The sequence below is a fragment of the Epinephelus moara genome, chromosome 2 (genome assembly GCF_006386435.1).
Source record: "Epinephelus moara isolate mb chromosome 2, YSFRI_EMoa_1.0, whole genome shotgun sequence".
NCBI classification, from domain to species: Eukaryota; Metazoa; Chordata; class Actinopteri; order Perciformes; family Serranidae; genus Epinephelus; species Epinephelus moara.
Window position 1 is genome coordinate 34,521,073 of NC_065507.1, and position 20,143 is coordinate 34,541,215.

The 20,143-nt window shown below is 40.2% G+C and overlaps 3 protein-coding genes and 1 long non-coding RNA gene across 7 annotated transcripts in view; 1 reads left to right on the forward strand and 3 right to left on the reverse strand.

Annotated features, from left to right (window-relative positions):
• prx (periaxin) overlaps positions 1-1,745 on the reverse strand; it is a 45,640-nt gene extending 43,895 nt beyond the window's left edge. Inside the window, exon 1 of the mRNA XM_050061384.1 lies at positions 1,525-1,745. Within this exon, the coding sequence (XP_049917341.1) occupies positions 1,525-1,582 (58 nt within the window). The 5' untranslated portion in view covers positions 1,583-1,745. The remainder of the gene's footprint in view (positions 1-1,524) is intronic.
• The window catches only part of myo7aa (myosin VIIAa), a 204,974-nt gene that overhangs the window by 73,947 nt on the left and 110,884 nt on the right, over positions 1-20,143 (forward strand). The window lies entirely within an intron of this gene.
• Positions 7,961-16,037, reverse strand: LOC126408065 (uncharacterized). The gene is made up of 4 exons (XR_007571837.1): positions 15,728-16,037; positions 15,194-15,274; positions 11,464-11,509; positions 7,961-8,440 (listed from the first exon to the last, which is right to left on the reverse strand). It is a non-coding gene; the product is annotated as an uncharacterized LOC126408065 (long non-coding RNA).
• pld3 (phospholipase D family, member 3) overlaps positions 17,999-20,143 on the reverse strand; it is an 11,189-nt gene continuing 9,044 nt past the window's right edge. For all 3 annotated transcript variants that reach the window (XM_050073392.1, XM_050073400.1, XM_050073407.1), the window contains exons 10-12: positions 19,739-19,904; positions 19,488-19,587; positions 17,999-19,329 (exon numbers count right to left, since the gene is read on the reverse strand). In XM_050073392.1, coding sequence (XP_049929349.1) covers positions 19,142-19,329; positions 19,488-19,587; positions 19,739-19,904 — 454 coding nt within the window. In that variant the 3' untranslated portion in view covers positions 17,999-19,141. The remainder of the gene's footprint in view (positions 19,330-19,487; positions 19,588-19,738; positions 19,905-20,143) is intronic.

Sequence of the window (20,143 nt, forward strand, 5' to 3'; positions counted from 1 at the left end):
ACCAAAACCTGTTTCCCCCTGGCAATATTTTTGCAAGCACACCGTTGCTGCAGCACCGCCCAGAACGATTGTGATTGGTTGAAAGAAATACAAGCAGCCGGGGCTGCTTTTTCTCCAATCTTAAAGTGACAGTTGGCCCAGCCAGACCTATCTTTTCTTGAGAAAGGTCTGGTGAGCGAGACTACATGAGGCCCAATGTCTTGGTAAAAAACAACCTGTTTTTGCACCTACAAAGCTATTGGAAACACAGCAACAAGTCACTACAAAACACTTAGTATGGTGCCCAAAAAAACCTCTGGAAAAACAGCAATGATTTTCTAAATCACTTCCAGTTTTGTTGTTTGTTGGTCTGAAACAATTCTCTGCAGCCTGGCAGGCATTTTGCATAGGTGTTATATGGCCCAACATCCCCTCCAACTCCCAATGACTAAGTCAGCTCATATAGCCTACTATGTTACTTTAGAAACATTGATATAATATGAATGAAATGTGCAAATGCAACGTATTCGTGGTTTGCAGAAATGTACAAAGTCAATATTTTCTTCTGGCGACTGAGCTGAGCAGGACACATTTGCAAGTGACTGTAGCTACCTAGCGTAGCTGCCAGTAGTCAAGATGACACCAAACCTCTCATCAGACTTTGATTTCACTGAACATATACGCGGACAAAAAAATGATCAAATGTCCATCTGGTCCACCCCAACAAAAAAAAAAAAAAAAAAAAAAAAGGGAAAGTTGTACGAGGTGGGCATTACCAGATCAACATCAGACAAGGCTAAAATTGTTCTGTGTTTATAATGTCTCATAAGAGATTAAGCTTCAGTAACTGATCATCAAACCACAAAGCAATGGTATCATAAGAGCAGCCACTCAATGCAGTAGGTATGGCTTGTACCAAGAGTAAAGCAACATGTGACACATCTCTCCTCATGTCCTTGAGTTTCCACCTGCTTGCTCATTGTTAGGCCACTCCAGGTATTATCAGCTAAAGACCTTGTATGTGAAAGCTACTCTTCCAAACAAATCCAGTCAAACTTTTAGCAGTGAGCATATTCTGAAATAAATAAACATATGGGAAATAGTATTTTCCCACCACACAAACAAATCAGATGAATGAGCCACGATCAGAAACAAAAACAACAACAAAAACAACACAACAGGAGTTCGAGGCTGAAATAGTGAAAAGAGAAGGTGTTGTGATCAAGGTGGATGATGGTGGATGATCCCACACTAATCCATACATGATCAGATTGACGAACAGTTTAAACTACATAAATCTAACCAAAGTTTTGCTTAAATTTCGTAGCTCTCAAAACTCAACCACCACAGTAGATAATCTTTCTATGTGAAAAGTATGAGAAAATGGAAATGTTTTTGTCATATATATAATCATTTAATCATTATATGACTGTTTTTTTTGTATCCACTAAAAATGTGCTATTGTTGTTTTACAAAAATGTTGTGGTACTTCCATGGAGATTGTGTTGCTCCATACATGAGAGTAAGGCAGTTATTCATCCTGACCTGCATTGGAGGAAGGCGTCCAGGTGACTCTGAATATTCCACGCAGACACTCACACATGGTCCACAGCAGAAAGCCGATGGAGGAAACACAGCGATGGAGCAGCCCACGCACGGGCTGTGGGGCTGGGAGAGCTGGGCAGCAGAGCTGGGGGAGGCAGGTGGGTGTCGGAGGCGATCCAGGGATCGATTTGACTGTTTGGGCCCACAGGAGACCAAGCTACACTGTCAGTGTGAATCACAAACAGAAAGAAAGCAAGAGAGAGAGAGAAAGGGTGGAGGGGTCCCAGGATTGGGAGAGAGAGGGATGGATGGATGGATGGATGGATGGATGGAGGGATGGAGAGCACAGGGAGGAGGGGTTGTCAACAGAGAGAGAGACAGAAAGACAGAAGAAGAGAGGAACTGTCTCATCAGTGTGTGTATATCAACATATGGACCACTGAACTTTCTTTTTCTTCTGCAAACCACCATAGAGTGAGAGATAGACACTGGGTATGTATGTGTGAGTGTGTATGAGGGAGAGGCGACAGCAGCGAGACAGGACAGAATAGGGGTGTATTAGCACTAGTGGACAGTCAGCAGTTTGCTCCAGCCCTCTGTAAAGCCCTGCTCCATTGTTTGTGGTGCTGGAGGCTTTAGCTGTGGCCCAGCAGGGCCTTGTTACTGGGCTTAGAGGGGCTGGACACTGGATACCAGTCAGACACAACCACAGCCAACACACCTCGATTGGGGCAACACAACCTCTGTCTATGGCAGTTCATCACAGAAAAGATCAGAAAACTAATTTAACAAATATTTTTTTCAACTCTCATGAAAAGGGAAAAAACAACAGTTACTCTGTCCCTCAATACTACATATAGCTTCCCTTCACTGTCTGTGGCTCTCAGCCTTAAGTCCGTAGGTCCCTGCTGTAGAGCACAAAAAAACAAACAAACAGGAGTAAATAGTGCCAATGGAATTGGGGTTCCATCTCTCAGCAGCAGACAACCATCAGGTAGCTCTCAGCTCAAGGACAGCAACATTTCAACACTACTGTGCCTTCATCGGAGTCAAAAATGGAGGAAGACAAAAGGCAAACACATACAGTCAATGTAGAACAGGTGAGCAATTCTCATTGGATAATTGGTTGAACAGAATTTCCAGTCCACTGGTTAATCAATCCAAAGGTGGGAGTTGTTATAGTCAGTGTCAAAATGCCATACCCTGTGCACCACAGTCACATCAGGAACAAATAAACAGATGTCTCTTAAAGTTACAAAGATAAAATACAAAAGGTACAAGTACAGCATTCATCACGTTACAAAACAAATGAAAAGAAACATGACAAATTCAGTTCATCTTTAAGACCAAAAGGGCTTAACTGTGTGAAGAGTATGAATCTAATGTGCTCCTCTGCAGAGCAGTGAGTTGATAGTCAGTGGTGCATTTGTTTGGGAATATTTTTTCCAGTGCTCCAGCACTGGCAGCAGGACAGTGTGGCACTGAGTCAAAATAAAGTTCTGGATTGTAATGGAGCTCTACTGCAAAGAGTAATAAGATGTATCAGGCTTTGGAGACACAGATAATAGATAATATTGTACCTTTTGGTGTTTTCATGGGATTTTATGACAAAAAGAAAAATATAGAATATAAACAGTGTTATCCTGCAGCCAGTGTAACACTAACACTTTAAAACACTGACACAATCTACTCTTCAAATACTGGAAATGCTGTTGAAACAATTCATTTTTCTTCTTATTATCTTATTTTACATAAAGGCATCCAGCTGGCTTGTGTTGTTTTTAATGACTTTTCCTAAATAGAGTTTAAAACATACCATGCTTTAGTTGGCTTTGGGAAATAAGCCAACTAATGGGTGAGGTGGGCGGCCCCACCAGCCAATCAGCTGCAAGTTTTTCAGAGAGGTCCAGATGCTATATCTTTGTTCGTAGAGGTCATTCATAGGAAGAAAAAAAAAATCCATCCATCCATTTTCGTAACCGCTTATCCTCTTGAGGGTCACGGGGCGGCTGGAGCCTGGGCGAGAGGCGGGTTACACCCTGGACAGGTCGCCAGACTATCACAGGGCTGACACATAGAGACAGACAACCATTCACGCTTACATTCACACCTACGGACAATTTAGAGTCACCAATTAACCTGCATGTCTTTGGACTGTGGGAGGAAGCCGGAGTACCCGGAGAAAACCCACGCTGACACGGGGAGAACTTGCAAACTCCACACAGAAGGGCTTCCTTCTGGGTTTGAACCAGAAACTGTGAGGCAACACCACCGTGCTGCCCAGGAACAAAACAAGTCTAAAAAAAACAACAAAAAAAACCAACAACAAGCAAGTTGCTGCAAATTCATAGTAATTTTATTCTATTCTGATTTATTTCACACATTTTTTTAACATGTCAAAAGACATTAAAGGTTGGAACTTGGGAAATCATTTGTACCACACTGAGTGGAGTGCAGGCCACCCACTGAGGCCTTTGTAAAGCCAACAAACGAAAATGTTAATGTCATGTTTGCTGTTTTTTTATGGTGAAAAGTGACAGGACCTTTGTGTGCTTCCATGGCGACCATCTCTCACCACAATAGAAGCGATAATTTGACCTGTGAGGCTGATGGTGATGATGTTGCTCTTGCGAGGCACATGAAGCTGTGGGTTTGTCTGTGACGGCTGCCCATTTTTGGAGCCTGTTAGTCCAATACTGTTTCTAGGCCAAGTCATTAATTCTGTCTCCATCCTCTGCCCTGTCTCCTGCTTATGTCACAGTCCTTCCCTCTGCCTCTGTCTAATCAGAGGAAGAATAGTCCTCAGCCGGAACCCTCTTCTCTCCAGCTGCAGCTTGGTCACACAGCCTGGCTCATCCTGTTAAAGGGTATGTCATGTTGATGCTACATCATGAGCTCAAGGGTTCAAGAACCAGGGAGTCATTTGTTACCTGTATGATCAGATTCATTTCTACATTAAATGTGTTGCACAGTTGCATTTCACGCAAAGACCAAGCTGTTTGTATATTTTACAGGTGAAGTTTATCAGGCTACTGAACCTTGAGCTGCTTGTTCATTCATTTGGACAACTGTGCAAAACACATTTTAAGTCCAGTTAGGCAAAGGGTGTGGAGATTGCGATGGACATTAGGTGCATCCAACTATTATGCAAGAAACTAAAGTTAGGGTTCAGTTGATCTACAATTAATGTTTTTTAAGTTATGACCATGACGCGTTCTTTCCCTCAACCAAAGCAAAGAAGAAACTAGGCTTTGGAACAAGTGGAAATGGGCCATTTATATTGTCAGGCTGATGAGGGAAAGTGGAAACAGATGATCAGGTGGACGAAGGAGTTGGAGACATTTGGTGGCCCAATGCATTCTCATCCCAGATCATCAAACACTGACACTTTCTTGTTCCTTCGGTCTGTGGTACAGACACTGACGGCACTCTTTGGTGTCTGTATGAGATGCACCCTTTAACATCTGCATGTGACGCACAGCTGTCTCCTGGGTGAAACTCATTACAACAAGTGTTTAAAGTTGTCAAATGGTCACAGTTAAGTTTAGGCTACAAAACTACTTGGTTAGGTTTAGAAAAAACATTTGGGTTAAAGTAAGTACGTAATGTGAATACGTGGCTGACGTCAGTATGTGACAGATGAATGTCAATTACACAATGTAAAACAGCACTGACTTTTGGTGCCACCCGTACACAAACAGTGGTGTCCTGGGTGAAGGTCTGACTTCATTTGACCCATCCACCATCCTACATGGACTTTTGCTTTTTTTTAATGTCAGCTGGGGACATAGAAGGCACATTACCTCCTTCATGGCTCTGAGAATCAGCATTGGACATAAATTGATATGCTGTCATGAACTAAACTGTTGCACATGTAAAAAGTCCTCCTAATTAAATGCCTAAATTCATCGCTTGTCCAACACCTGAATATTTTCTGCCACTACTGACAGAATACCATCTTTTGACATTGTCTTTTGAACTGTTTCAAATCACTGTTTCAAAAACAAACCATCCGCTCTGACCTCCTCCCTCTGTGGACTTTGGTGCTCTATAATAATGTTACGCTTCTTCTTTCTTTGCTCCCAGTGGACGAGAGTCATAATTCCTACGGCTGCTAGAGGGCTTTGTCACTTAAATCTGAACAGATGACATTTTGGAGCATTTCCCTAAACGACAGATGCTCTCATTTTTCTTTGGAGGATTGTCTCAAATTTTGTTTGGATTCATCTGCGGGAGACCAAATTTGATCCCACCCACAATCCAATAGTTGTTGAGATATTTCACAAGACCAGAGTTGGACTGACAGACACACTGCCATATTCAGTGCTGCCAACCTGTTGTCAAAGAAAATCATTCAATATCTCCAAAAGTTTGTAACAACATTCATTTTCTAAATTATTCAAATGCCTTCCCTTCGCTTTTAAAGCACCAAAATCTGAATTAATCTTGTGCCCTTAATTATTTTTAAAGAGTGAGAATTACTTTTGAACGTTTATCTAATCTAACAAATTTGTGATTTCTACCCCACAGAGTCTAACAGAGAGAAGGTGTGATGCTTCCCAAGGTCTCAGGGTGATAAATGTAGTTTCTGTACTCATTAGAAGCTGTGTTTGTCTGCCACATGCTTCAGTTAATCCCTACAAAGTGCAGAGTAGTTGAGAGCTGAGTCATCGAGGATAGAGTCAGTGTGCGTGCTCTCTCAAACACACACACACACACACACACACACATGCTCACACACACACCCACGCAGATACATACACTCACTTCACACACAGCTAAAGCCCTGAGAATCCTGTGGGTTTAACAGAAAGTGACTCAGAAGGATCACACAGGTTTTCTTCTCCTGATGCCCACTCACAGCTCAGACGTTCAAGCTTAAAAATGTAGTCGACAGCACTCTTACTTTCCCACCGTTCAGACAGATGTATAATTTGTTTCGAGCCATGAATTGTCATTTCTCTGAAGACACAACTGCTGCTGTCAGAAAGGCCACCAGAGGGGGAGCAAACAAACCAGAGCACATTTAAGAAAGACACCGACTGTTTGTTGTTGTTTGGACACATCTCTGGGTGCCTTTCCTCTACAGCCATGCATGGCTCTAGGGATGTAAATGTTGGTCTGTCTGTGTTTTCACAACTGATCCAAACTCAAATATCTCAATAGCTATGGATTGCCATGATTTTTTTTAAATTCATGGTCCCTAGAGGATGAATCCCTCTGAGTTTGGTGATCATCTTACTTTTCCTTCAGCACTAGCAGGTGGTTCACATTTGTGGTTGTGATTGAAATGTCAACAACTATTGAATGGAGTTCTGTGAAATCTGGCACACACATTCATGTCCCCCACAGGATAAATTAGCTTAGGTCACCCCTTGACTCTAGCACCATCATCAGGTCAAAATTTCAATTTGTCCAATACTTTGGTTGATGACTAAATACCTACTGAACTACTGATGACATTCCCTTCAGCCTCAGCTGTTCTTTATGTTTACTGCCAATTTGCAAATGTTAGCATGCTAACATGCTAGACTAAGATGGCGAACATGGTTAACAGAACAGGTTCGATTTTCTGCTGGTTTTTTTTGCATCTGAAGCAGTGAAGAAAATATGGCATAGCCTGCAAAAAACATACATCTGCAACAAGAGGGAGAAACAGGGTGCACAGAATAATTTCACAACTTAGCTGACAAAGAAGAGGATGTAATAGAGGATGAGGACCACATGCAGACAGAGAGAGAGACAGCATGGAGACAGAAAGGGAGGATAGCTCAGCCCCTTCAGTTAGCCACGGTGAAGTGACAATAGTCACAAGAGGTACAGTACCTCTGTTGGAGAGATGCAAGGGAGGAAATGTGTCTTTACATTTTGTCTTGTACTGCAAATTTATCGGATGATGAAAGAAACATGCGCATATGAAAAATATGGACTGGGTGTGCAGAGGCCTTTGGTCTTGCTACTTCCTTTTTTGCTTCTTCCTTCTCTCTTTTGCTCCCTCCTTCTATCTGTACCACTTTTTTAAATTTGTTTCTTTCTTACCTTTTCTTCATCACACAAGGTTTTCTGGAACTAAATAATCATCTCCAATTTCATTTTAACACTTAAATACTTCACTGTTAATATGTCTTTTACTTAAGCAAAAAGAATATTTTTACACTGTGATTTTGCCATCATCACCATGTGGGATTTGTGGCAGGTTTTATGAAGAGGCGTTCTTAGAGAGGCCATCTTGGAAAACAAGTTTTGGCAATTCTTTTTGGTGCTTCAGAAAATTATCTTGCAGGAATTAAAGACCTAATATGAGTCACACTGGAGTGAACAGGTTGGCGTCAGCCCTTTAGAGCCATTACTGGCCAATCAAATTGATCTAGTCACATGTAAGAATTGAGAAATGATCTAAACTGGGTGATAATATTCAGAGTCATGAAGGGATGAACACTTAGAAACAGTAGGTTTTATTTCCTTCATTGGTGAAGTCAGGTTTTAAGTCCTGCTGTAGAACCTGAACAGCTCAGGAGGAAAACAACATGAGACATCAAGACAGTTACAGCTTATACTTGGATTGTTTTGTAACATTGTGCGTCCACTATTTCTAAAACAGTTGTCCAAATAGTGTTGAGCCAACGTGCCATATAGCTAAATTATACAGAAAATGATACAAAATTACAAAAGGACTCAAGCAATTAATTCATTTCTTTGATAATTCAATTGCTTGTGATAATTTTGTCTTTAAAAAGTGCTAAATTATCAAAAGTTTAAAGATCATAATGGAAACCCACAATATAAACTTGAAGGAGCCTGCTCTATCTTGATACTGTATCTACAAAATCTTCCACTAAACATTGCAGTGAATCCAGTTTAATGTGCAGTTAGTTCATCTCTGGCTGCTGTGGTGTTCGTCTGGTGCTGATCATGCCTGTGGGAAGAAGATGGAGAGCCCTTCAGTTAATATCAATACTAAAACAAACAGTATCATGGTGACAGTTTACAGAGTTATTTTAGGGTCAAACCTGGACAGGCAGCCAGTCTTTCTACCTCACACATACAGTCAACATTTATCTTCACATTCATCATAATGAGAAACAAGTCCTAAAATCACAGGACATACATAATTAGAGTATCTTAACCAAAAACTTCCTGTCTACTCTCTTATTCCTCTTTCAGACTGCAGTTTATTCACTTCTGTCACTGTTTGTGCCAGATCAGTTCATGACATTTACAAATAACATGCAAGTTTTGTTTAAATCACCCAGACTGATACAGGTTTGTACCTTAAACTGTTGCAGGATTACATTTACCTCAGATGTGAGAATGACTTCAACTTTCAAAACATGTGTCACTGTCAAGGTTTTGCAGGCAGGTGAATATAAGTGCAGTAGCAACAACAAGGCAACAGAAACTTGAAGAAATTAAGTATTAATTTATTATTATTATTATTATTATTAATTTACTAAACTCAGGTTACAACAGAACAAGGAAAACAGAACTGGCTGGCTGGAAAATGTGAGGAATAAAACAAGAGCTGCAAACACTGAGATACAGAGACCACAAACTGACAAGGAACAAAGGGAAACACACAGGTATGTATAAACAGAGAACGAATCACAAGACCAAGACACAGCTGGAGTAGACGGGCACTGGCAAAAGGAGGGAAACACAAAGATTGGTGGTAGGTGACTCTGGGGTGGAGCAAACAATAAAAGACAGGTGAGCAGGGAAAACTCTGAGGGACTAATGAGACTGATACAGAATGTAAAAAAAGGCAGGAAACAGACAAAGGTAGGAAGTAAAACAAGACATGACACATGAGGAGTGTGACCTGCAAAACAGAACAGGAAACAAACTACAACAAAACCCTAGAACCATGACAATCACCTTTCCAAGAAGGCAGACTGTAAACGTTAAGTTCCTAAAGGCTTTATTCATTCTAAAAAAGTGTTAAATGCTTTAAAGACTTAACTGTAAACTGTATGCTCTTTGGCATTAAAGAAATACTTCACCCACAATGTGACCATTTGTTTATCATTAAATCGTGTCATGTTACCTTGAATTTATGAAGACAACTTTTCTTGCATGCCTCTGTGGAAAATGGCGAACATATTGATTTGTTGCTGTTAAATAACAACAAAAGTTGCGCAGTATATTCAAAGTCTCATGTCTCAGTCATATGCTCAGTACTTCCCAAACACATTTTTTTTTGTTGCAAAAACGTTACTATCTAAAACTGTACTGAAGCTTATCTATGCTCTCTTCAAAGCCAAACTCCATTACTAAAGGTTTTTTAGTAAAAATGTATGTATTTGGGAAGTACTGAGCATATGACTAGATTAATGAGACTTGGATTATACTGCATAATTTGTGTGAGAGTTTGAGAACAGATGTTTTGAGATAGTTTTGCTGTTGTTAAACCAATGGAACCAGTTTTTAACCAAGGAACCAGTCAATAAATCAATATGTTTGCCATTTTCCGTGGAGGTATGTGAGAAAAACAAAGTTCTCTCCATAAATTCAAGGTAACAAAGCATGTCTAACTGATTTACAAATGGACATTTTGTGGGTGAAGTGTTCACTTACACTGTCTTTTTTTTTATGCAAAGGCTGCAGGGCATTCATACCAAAGTCCAACACTAACATCAAACATAAACACCTGCAGATTAATATTCCATATATATGTAACACCTCTCCCTTCATGGGACAACTTTATTTAAATTAATCGTATAATTACTTTGAATATTAGTAGTAGCATTACTTACATTTCTATGACTTGTTAAAAACACTTTTTTTTATTATTGTCAACTGATGGATTGTTATGAAAAAACCCTTTTTAATGATTAAAGCTATTTATAACTCCAGGTCTGATGACTTAAGGTGAGAAATTTGTGGTCTTTAATAAAGGACTTGCTCACTTTTTAATCACCCTGTCGTGATAATAATAAGCTATAAATAAAGTGTCCTGGATTCATCAATGAGCCATTAAGACATTTACATAACCTGTCAAACCAAACTGTTTTCTCATTACTACAGCTACACAATATAAAACCTAAAACGATATGACTAAAGTTTGCCTTATTAGGTAGTTGTAGCAAAGTCACACATCATCCATCCATTGTAATGTAACATTCAACCAGTTCTGGCAATGTAGTGGAGCCCCGCAGACATCAGGTAGGTATGATTGGAACCAGCAATGTTAATGAACGGGACTCCACCATTTACTGTCTGCACCCTCGTCACCACATCTGTCCACTGGGAGGACACTATGGTAATTAAAGTGCAAATGTTTTCACCCCCTCAACACACTGACACACAGCTACATCCCAACACCATCTTGTTCATTACCACATTCACCTCTTGTTCAATTTTCTAAGGAAAGACTGAGTCATTCTATTATTGAAAGTCAGATTTTCTTTCTTTCAAGAAGACCACAAAAGAAACAATCTTATAGACAAAGGCAGCAAAATTACTGTTTGAAGCCTTCCCTGTAAATTCCCCTGCTTCATTATGTTTTCATTTATTTAATGCTCTGTTATTTTGCACCTTACCTCTTTTGTTATTATCAAACACTTTCTGAGTTCCTTCATCCTGATTGTTTGTTTGCTTTGCGTTGAAGTGTGATATTTCAATAAGCTGCTTGTTTTGTTGCTTGTTCACTGATTGCATTTCCACTTACTTTGTTTTTGAAACTATTTCATCATGTTTTCCTCCCTCTATCTTTTTTTTCATCACTGTGGAAATCAACTTCATGTCTTCACAGATTCACTTGATTACACAAGCAGAAAACATTTTGATCCGGGCAAGAGCAACATCCCATCAAAACACTGCCACTGAATACTTAGTGTATGAATGTTTCTTTACTGCAAGTTCTACTTTTCTTCTGTCTCGCACGCACACACACACACACACACACACACACACACACACACACACACACACACACAGTACCTGCTGTAGGTACTTTGGTCCTTCCTGCGTTGTGGAGCTGAAACATCTGCAAGAAGAGTAACACAAACACAAAAGATATGATCTGTTACAACACTGCTTAGTAACCTGGTAAATTTTACTGGGTGGTCCGCAGGGCGACACACGAGCACATACACACACACACACACACGCACACACTGAAGTCGTCCCCTGGCAGCAGAGACTCTTTCCATTACAGCATTAGCTGCGTGGTGCAGCTTGATGCTGCAGTGATAAGTGCAGATATGAATAAACTAAATGTTACTTCAGTGTCTCGGCAACAGAAAAGAAGTATTCTTTTGGTTTTGTTGAACAGTGAGCACTAATATCACATCAATACATGTATGTTTGTTTTTCTTATTCTTTCTATAGAAAGAAAGAAATAACTATCAGTATTCCTTGCAGTTTTTATCTAATTGCTGAAGCACTATCTTTGAAACTATGGGGGTTATTTAGCAAAACTTTTTTTTCAAAATGTTCCAACACTGCTCAAAAAAAGTGGAGCACAAGAAAACTAAAATATTCGCTTTGCTAAATCTCCCCTTTTTTGAGGCTGTATCATCCACATCTCTCTCTGTCCAAAATTGGCTTCCATTGTTGTCCAGATGTTTACCTGTGGCCTATTGGCTCGAGCTCTGATTTGTAAGTGAACTCATTATCTTAAAGTGTTTTTACATGTGTCACAGTGAAGAGACAACTGACAAGAGACCAGTGTTCATGGTTTTGCTCGAGGTGTGTTATCAAGTTACATAATCGGGTGAAGCAGAGAGGGTGCATTCAGTATGGTCCACATGGTAAGTGTTTATGGTTTCCATGATAGTGCTTCAAGAATCACTGTTAAAACTGTATCATTATGTTTTGCACAGTTATTGTCTCACTTTATTATTAGCTAATAGTCTTAGTCTAATTATTTATTACTATTAGATAGAATGATTTCTAAAAACCTACTAAATAGCAACTTTGTGGAAAGTTTGACAGTGGCCCAAAAAAAACAAGTCACTTTGAAAGGGGATCCAACAGCGCCACCATGTGGCCATTTTTTGACCACTTCATTTTGTTGCTCATGGAGTAAATGAATCATATCTCTTATTTTTTCCTTGACTCCTAATTCAGAACAAATCTCTGGTTACAGGCCACACCCATTTCAACATATTTTTGGCCATTTCTGATTGCTGGCAAAACAAACATTTAATATTTGCCCTGCAAGTGTCATCTAAATCACGCTAAAGTCTGCTTCTGAAAACTACTAATTATTATTATTTTTGTTTTTGGAAAAGGATCCAAATCAAATGCTGCCAGGTTCAGTGAGGCTTGGGTATAAACCCACAACCTGCCCCTCCCACCACACACACACACACACACACACACACACACACACACATGGGTCAGTGGACAGGTGGGGGCTGCATGGTTAACTACAAGACAGAAATAACCTCCAGGGTTGGGCTCTGCTGCGTTCTGCCGCCCCTGGTGACACTGAATAGTTAACATACTGGGAAGTGACATGTTGGAGATACCTCAGAGGACGTGTGTGTGTGTGTGTGTGTGTGTGTGTGTCCTCATTTAGCTATATGTTTGTGAGGGACAGCACTTGGCAACCAACTATCCTTGTTAGTTTTGGCCGTTCCTCACACTAAAAAATGCTGAAAACTGGGTTATGAGAAGTTATGAGAGTTGGAGACAGAAGAATGAAGAGAGAGTGTGACATATAAGGGATGTACCACAGTCTTATCATAGATTCTGTATATTTGGGTAACAACATCACAGCTCGCTCTGGGTCAGGCGCATATTCATCAAACAGCACGTCTCAGTCTGGTCTGCAGTCAGCAGAGACTGGGTGTGTTTTATTCTCTCATTTAGACACACCCATAAACAGCCAGATCCAGTGGACCACAACTGGATTGAGCTAAAGTTTTGCCCAAACACTGGTTACGGACTGTGATTCAGTAAAAAATGTGATCTATTACAGGACAGAATTTAGTAATACACAAGAGCCTGTACGGAGAAACTGGTCCCATTTCAGTTTGAGCCTGATTCCAGTGGACTCTAATTTCTATTCAAATTGTTGTTGAGCACCTGAGCAACACTGAAGTGGGGCAAGAGCAAAGCTTTAACACTGAATGACAGTCAGAAGAGACTGTTAGTTTAAACCTACACAAATACTGCACACAAGTGTTAGAAATCTGCCACTGCAACACGACACACGCCAAATAACCTCCCACTGGAAATGATGCAAGTGGTGGATGGTGGAGGCATCTGTCTTTCTGTTGGTTTTATTTCTGTGTCACTTAGACCTATAAATTAAACAGAATCAAAGTTTGCACGGTCTGATTTTGTGGGGCTTGTAACTGACTTATTTAAAATGCATGGGAGATTAAAAAAAGTGTGATTGATTGGTATATTGGTTTATTAATTCTGACTTATTGAGACGAAAGTGCACAGTGAAACTAATTTGCATATAATGGAAAACATAAACATGACATGATACAATAATCAGATGTTACCATCAGTTTATGGCTAAACTGCAATATTGCAATAATTATTCTACAGGCTCAAATTCCCATTCTTAAAATGTTCAGACTCATACCCAGGCACAACAGGAGAGAACACATCACACTGATTTTAAAATCACTTCTTTGGCTCCCGGTCCATCTTAGAGTAGAATTAAAAAAGTTACTGGCCATTCCTTAGTCAACCCTTAAAACTTAAGGTGACTAAGTCTTTTCAGTTGTGGAATGACCTGCCAGAGGACTTTAGAAAAGCATTGTCTTCTTTTAATTCACTTTAAACACTCACTATTTTAGACCTACTTTTTAATTGACTTTTGTTTATGATCTTTTGTTGTTTTTTTGTAATATTTCATTAACTATCTGTCTATTGTCTTATCTCTATCTCTAATTGTATGTAAAGCACTTTGTAACTTTCTTGAAAATTGCTTTAGAAATAAAGGTATTATGATGATGATGATGATGATGATGATGGTTATTATTATCATTATTATTCCAAAAGTTTCATTATATGTGAAAAACTGTACATTGAATTCTTAAATCAGATATCTTTCTTTTAAAAATTGAGATGTGTCAGTTAACCCTGACAAAATGGTGGATTTGGCCTACTGTAGCCTACTTTAAGGATACACTCTAAAAAAGATTTGTGAGGTTAGTGGATAGTGCTTAGAATAGATAAATTCTTCAGCATAAAAAAATCTGTTTCATTAATGCATTTTAGTCAGTTGACAACTTATTTTACATAGCTGGTCAAAAAAAAAATACATTTTTTTAGAAGGACGGAATTAAAATAAATAAGGTAGATATCTTGCATAAAATAGTTTGACTACTAAATATCAACACAACTTTTGTAGAAATATTAATTTGGTTCAACTTAAGATGTTTGAGTTCAAAGCTAATCATGTTGGTTGTACGAAACTAAATGACTAAAACTACAAATATGTTGAACCAGTGAATATTTTTTAGAATAGGCTATAACAGGTAACTAAGAATAAAGTTAAGAATCTAATTTGACTTTAGCAGAGTTAGTTGATCTTCGAAACTCAAAATTTCTTTTAAACCCTTTAAAGATGTCATGTCATAAATGTATGGATCTGAGCACAGAGAGGAGGGTGAACAAACAAATTTATACAGCAATGTAAAAGTCAACATACAATCAAAGTGTACAGACTAAAGCTGCAACATGAAGGTGTAATGTAGGCTACCTTACAGCCGGGGGAGAGTGAGCAGAGCAGCCGGACACTGAGGACACCAGCGGATCTCTAATCTGGGCGGAGGCGCTGAAACTGTGGAGACAGCAGTTTGAGAGATGACCAACAACTGAACAATAATGACCGATCCTATCACAGTAACAAGCTGTGACTAACTACTTTGCATTTTCTCCTTATGCTAAGGCAGCAGGCTACAGGACGACTGTATCAGACTGAGACAGGTAAACTGAGGAACTTGATTTTCAACTAACTTGATGCAATACGTGCGCCCCGGGCACCTATATGTCTCTCATTCCGAGCCATATGCTGTATGTCTAATAATAGTCTACTCGAGTTGGATGGGTGCAAGGTCAGCTGTAAGTTACACACCCTATATGGTAGTAGGGCTTGGTGCGTTAATCCACAATAAGCAGTAAGTATGTAGTTGGACAAAGACGCAAAGTCGCTTAAACCAATGTTCTTATAAGGAAAAACAAATCAATAAATCTGTTTAGGACTTGAAATGGGTTTTGTCTTGTATCCTCATACCTCCATTCGCGTGAAATAGCCGCCCTGGTTTGGAGCTCTGCCTGGAAAGTTTGCAGCCTCACCCACAGAGAGAGTCACAGCTTTGCGCACCAAAACGCCAGCAGCATCTCCGCGCAGGAAGTAATAAAAACAAACACTGCTCGTCCATGACTCCAAGTGAAATTCTTTTATCAAATGAAATTTACTGTAAAAGCTAACTAAAAGTGTTTCCAGTCTAGCAGTGATACACAGAGCTGTGTGTCGCCATGTCCGCCCTGCTGACCGGTCCCGGCCGGCACCGTTAACGCTCCTCCTCCGCGCTGCTGCAAGCTGATGAAGGATTACAGGAATGTATGGAGACAGAAAGGCCCAGCACGTCTATTGTACTGTGAAACAATCACAGCAGGCGGCCAGAGGGCAGTGCAGCTGCCCCGGTTATTGCCATAATAATAATACTGGTTATAGGCAGCATATTCAGTTAAGTAACTCTGATGATGGCTCTTCTCTGCTTACATTTCACTGTAGGTCTTATATTTATCTGTTGGCCTCAGTTTTTGACTCATCATTAGATAAACTTCAGGTGAAGAAGCTCTTACTGACAGACAACTTGAAAGGTCACATCATCATTTTGATTTCCATTCAGTGGGTGAACCAGAGCTCTTTAATTGCTGCTGCTGGCTCAAAACTGCAGCTGAACTTCAGTGTTTTGTTCATGCTGGAGAGGAAGAGAGGCTGCCTGACTCCTTCCTGCTTCACATGTCCAAACTGATGTTTCTCTGCACAGATATTACACTGAATACTACAGCGTCATAGGTGCAGATTTCAGGAGGGATGCCCCTCAAAAGTTATAACTTGCATTTGTCTCCCCCAGTAAAAAGATTGAAGTTGCAGAGGACTTTTATCTTGACAAAATTAGAGATCCTGATGTGTTCTCAGGCCAGAGATATAATCTCTCCAGCATGTTCTGGGTCTACCCTGGGTCTTCCTACCAGTTGGATGTGCTTGAAAAACCTCTGACGAGAGATGCCCAGATGCCTGAACCACCTCAACTGGCTGCTTTAAACAGGAAGGAGCAGGGGCTCTACTCTGAGCTCCCTCAGGATGTCTGAGCTTCTCCCCCTATCTTTAAGGCCAACCCCAGTAACCCTATGGAGGAAACTCATTTCGGCCACTTGTATCTGCAATCTTATTCTTTCAGTCACTACCCAAACCTTGTGATCGTAGCTGAAGGTCGGAACGTAGATGGATGTGTAAATCGACAGCTTTGCCTTCTGGCTCAGCGCCCTCTTCAAAATGACATTCCAGTGCAACGCCTGCATCACTGCTCACACCACACCAAATCGCCTGTCCATCGCATGCTTCATTTTACCCTCACTTGTGAACAAGACCCCAAGATATTTGAACTCCTTCACTTTGGGCAGTAACTCTCTTCATAGCCAGAGGGGGCGAACCACTTTTTTTCCGACTAAAAACCATGGCCTCAGACTTGTAGGTACTGACTCTCATCCTGACCATTTTGATTCTTTGTTGTGAATCGCCCTAGTGTGTGCTGTAAGTCAGTATCTAATGAGGCAAACAGAACCACATCGTCTGCAAAGAACAGAGATGTAATTCTGAGGTCCCCAAACTAGACACTTGGAATGGTTACCATGCACCATCCTTGGGTCAAAGTCAGTTCTTTTTTAAAGGATCTGTCATGATGGGATTTGGAAGTTTAAGGACCATGACCTCAGTATTCTTGTTGAATTTAGTAAACTACATTTCTCACATTGTGTTGACTGATTAGAAGCAGCACTTAGACAATCATGCAGGGAGATAAAATGTACTTTTGAAGTGTGCGAATGTGTTGAATTTGTGATTAATCAAAAACAGTTTTTGACTTTAATAAGTCGTTCAATCTGAAACATAGCATGACTTAAACATAGAGATTTGACAGATGAATGTCTGCTGCCCTCCAGTGCACTGTCACAGGTCAGGTGTGCAAATATTGTATTTCTTCCAAGAACCAAATGTTCAGAATTTGTCTATTTTCAAAGGGAGGAGAGCATCTGGTGAATTGAACCATCTTTTTAACATCATACCACCATGTGAGGATGTCCAGGGCTCTGATCTAGCAGTTTATCAAGTTATGCAGAAGCATTTAGCTAACAAAGAAAAGAAAAGTGGTATGAAGTCCATTGTGTCATTTAAAAAATTCATATTTCGCATGGCCTCGAACAGGCACTTTGAAAAATAACAGAATACGTGTGTATCAGGACTCACACAAAGAATGTTTAACAGCCTGGAAATGGGTTGATTCAAATACATTTATTGAGAGTAATTTCTTTATAAAGAGGAGGAAGATAAGGATGTGTATACAATAACTGCCCCTGAGCTTTCTTATAAGCATGCTGCTACAAGTAAACACATCTCTTTGGACAGTTGCCATAACAACCACCTCTTCATTAACTGGTAGTTTCAATCACTCCACACAGTGGAAATTAAATTAGTTCACCCTTAACTACTGCTGCTGATAACTTTCAATCTATTGTATACACTGCTGTCTCAAAATTAATTTATTTTAAAAACAATCCTGAGGACTGAGAGTAGAATTTAAAAAGCCTGCATCTTATTTACAGTACAAACACAGCACACCAACTGGATGTTAATTATTGCAGCAAACAGAACAATCAATTTAGAAAAGACTTTACTCCCTGAGGTGAGCTGGGATTAAAAAAACTCCCACTGAGACTGTTGTTTAAAAAAGTTAATGCATTGTGACTGATCTTTAAAACTAGAGAGTGATCAATGAATAGATCCTGGTGACTATGGGAGCCAGCTGAAAACATAATTGTGCCTCATCCTGAAATAGACATGCCCCCTTCTGCTACATGACGGAAACCATGATTAATTCTAGTTTGAATCTCCAAGTCTGTTGGAGATTTGAACTTCCTGTTCATGGTTTGTCAATGTTGACCATATGTCACAGTACATTCTGGTACGATGCGAGGTAACTCAAATTGGATCTGGCTTATTGTCCACATGTGTAGTTTGAATCCCAGACCAGCCTTGATAGACTCAGCAAAGAGATTCAAAGTACTTCTTGCCTTAAAATAACAGAGGCACTCTTGCACAACTCTTGAAAGTGTTAAGACTGACAGAACTGGGCCATTTACTGATGTCATGGCACATTACTCCGGTCAAATAGGAGTTTGGCACTAAAGCTGTGATACTCCAGGTTCACTGGAGATCAAGTACCTTTGGACCTTAGCAAACAGGGAAACTCTGCTCTGCTGAGGGGTCGTCTGTGGCTGATTTTTCAGCTCAAGAGTTTCCGTGTTCACTGTGATAGCTGGCTTGTGCAAAATGCCTGAAAGTTTAAATTCTAAAAGTGCAACTATAGCACTGTAATATGTGTCCATACTGAGATGGTATTTCTAATATTGGCTGGTGAAACTAACAAAAGTCTTTGAGATTTGAGTGCTGGGTAAGAGGAGTGCTGTAGGCAGAGTCCCAGTCCCTCTCAAACACAGCCTTCAGCTGTGATTGGACAGTTTGCTCCGGTGACTGTGATGCAGTCTGGTTGATAACCAATGCTGAGCCGGCTGTGCTTACGAAGTAGTCACCTGACCAGTTGGATGTACCTGAGGTGAGAAAAACACAGACTATATTTTAGCCCATTTTTCACTTTTTCTTGAAGATGCTGCTGATTAGACAGGTGACACATCTTAAGGTGTACAATCAGATGTGGTTATTATATATTATATTATTATATAACCATGCAGTGTGTACACAGCCTTACCTATGTAGGCTATCTTGTCAGTCACCATGTATTTGTTGTGGTTGACTCTGGCAAAGGGAATGTCCTTCTGTTTGGGGCTGGCAGGCACCACAAACAGCCTCTGCATAAAGAAAACAAAAGGTCATCAGGTTATTGTTTTTACTATGCAATATGCATCATTTTAATATGTACAACCTCCTTTCTCAATGGCACATGACCATGACCAGGTCTTTGTTTTTTTTATTATAAATAGATACAGAAGCTGTACGTACCACCTGAATGTCCAGTTTGCTCTTGGGGTCATAAACTGAGGCCAGAGACTTCAAGAAGGGAAACATAACCGGCTGGGTGCTTGCCCAGCAGCTGATCAGCAGGCGCACTTTGACCCGCTTCTCGTACCCGACTCGCCTCAGCTGGGTGTCGATGTCTGCCCAGTACCTGCAGAGGGCGCCATGCAAAAAGCATTAATACATGAGACCTCAAATTTAAAGGGAAATTTCGGTTTATTTCAACCCGTCTCCTATCGTCCTAAATTTCTTTCAAGTCACTAGTGACATAGAAATAATAGTTAGCATGTTAGCCGTTAGCCTAGATACAGCCATAGCGTCAGACCTGTTAAAACGTAAGTGAACGGGCATCCTTTGAAGTGCAAAGTTAGTCCACTAAACAAGCTTTTT